The following is a 377-nucleotide window of genomic DNA, read 5'->3' as shown; positions in this document are numbered from 1 at the left end:
AAGACGTGGCCGCACGGCGTGGTCAGCGGGTCCTCCAGGACCTTGTGGCACAGCGCGCACTTCAGGTCCGGGTCCACGTCGCCGTCGAAGCGGTCCAGCTCGAAGCCCATGGTGCCGCCGGGCCGGGGGCGCCGCCGGGCGAGCGGCCCCCTCCCTCCCTCCCTCGCTCCCTGCGAGCGAGGAGCCCAGTCCCGCCCGCGCGCGCGCTCTCCCGGACTGAGCCCAACTGCTCCAGACTTCCTCGGAAAAGGCCCGAGGAGCAGGCTGCTCCGCCGTATTTGCGCGAGCGCGTGCGCACGCACATCCTGCCGCGGCCGCCGCGCGCTCGCTCGCCCCCGGCGCCGGGGAGGGGGCGGGAGGCAGAGGCGGGGGGGGGA

The 377-nt window shown here is 76.1% G+C and overlaps 1 protein-coding gene across 1 annotated transcript in view; it reads right to left on the bottom strand.

The window, feature by feature from the left end:
• LOC102897264 (E3 ubiquitin-protein ligase PDZRN3) overlaps positions 1–110 on the bottom strand; it is a 96,743-nt gene extending 96,633 nt beyond the window's left edge. Inside the window, exon 1 of the mRNA XM_025044835.1 lies at positions 6–110. Coding sequence (XP_024900603.1) covers positions 6–110 — 105 coding nt within the window. The remainder of the gene's footprint in view (positions 1–5) is intronic.
• Positions 111–377: the final 267 nt, after the last annotated feature.

The sequence above is a fragment of the Pteropus alecto genome, unplaced genomic scaffold (assembly GCF_000325575.1).
Source record: "Pteropus alecto unplaced genomic scaffold, ASM32557v1 scaffold53, whole genome shotgun sequence".
Taxonomy (NCBI): domain Eukaryota; kingdom Metazoa; phylum Chordata; class Mammalia; order Chiroptera; family Pteropodidae; genus Pteropus; species Pteropus alecto.
The sequence above is the reverse complement of the archived record's forward strand: the minus strand, read 5'-3'. Positions and strand labels throughout refer to the sequence as shown.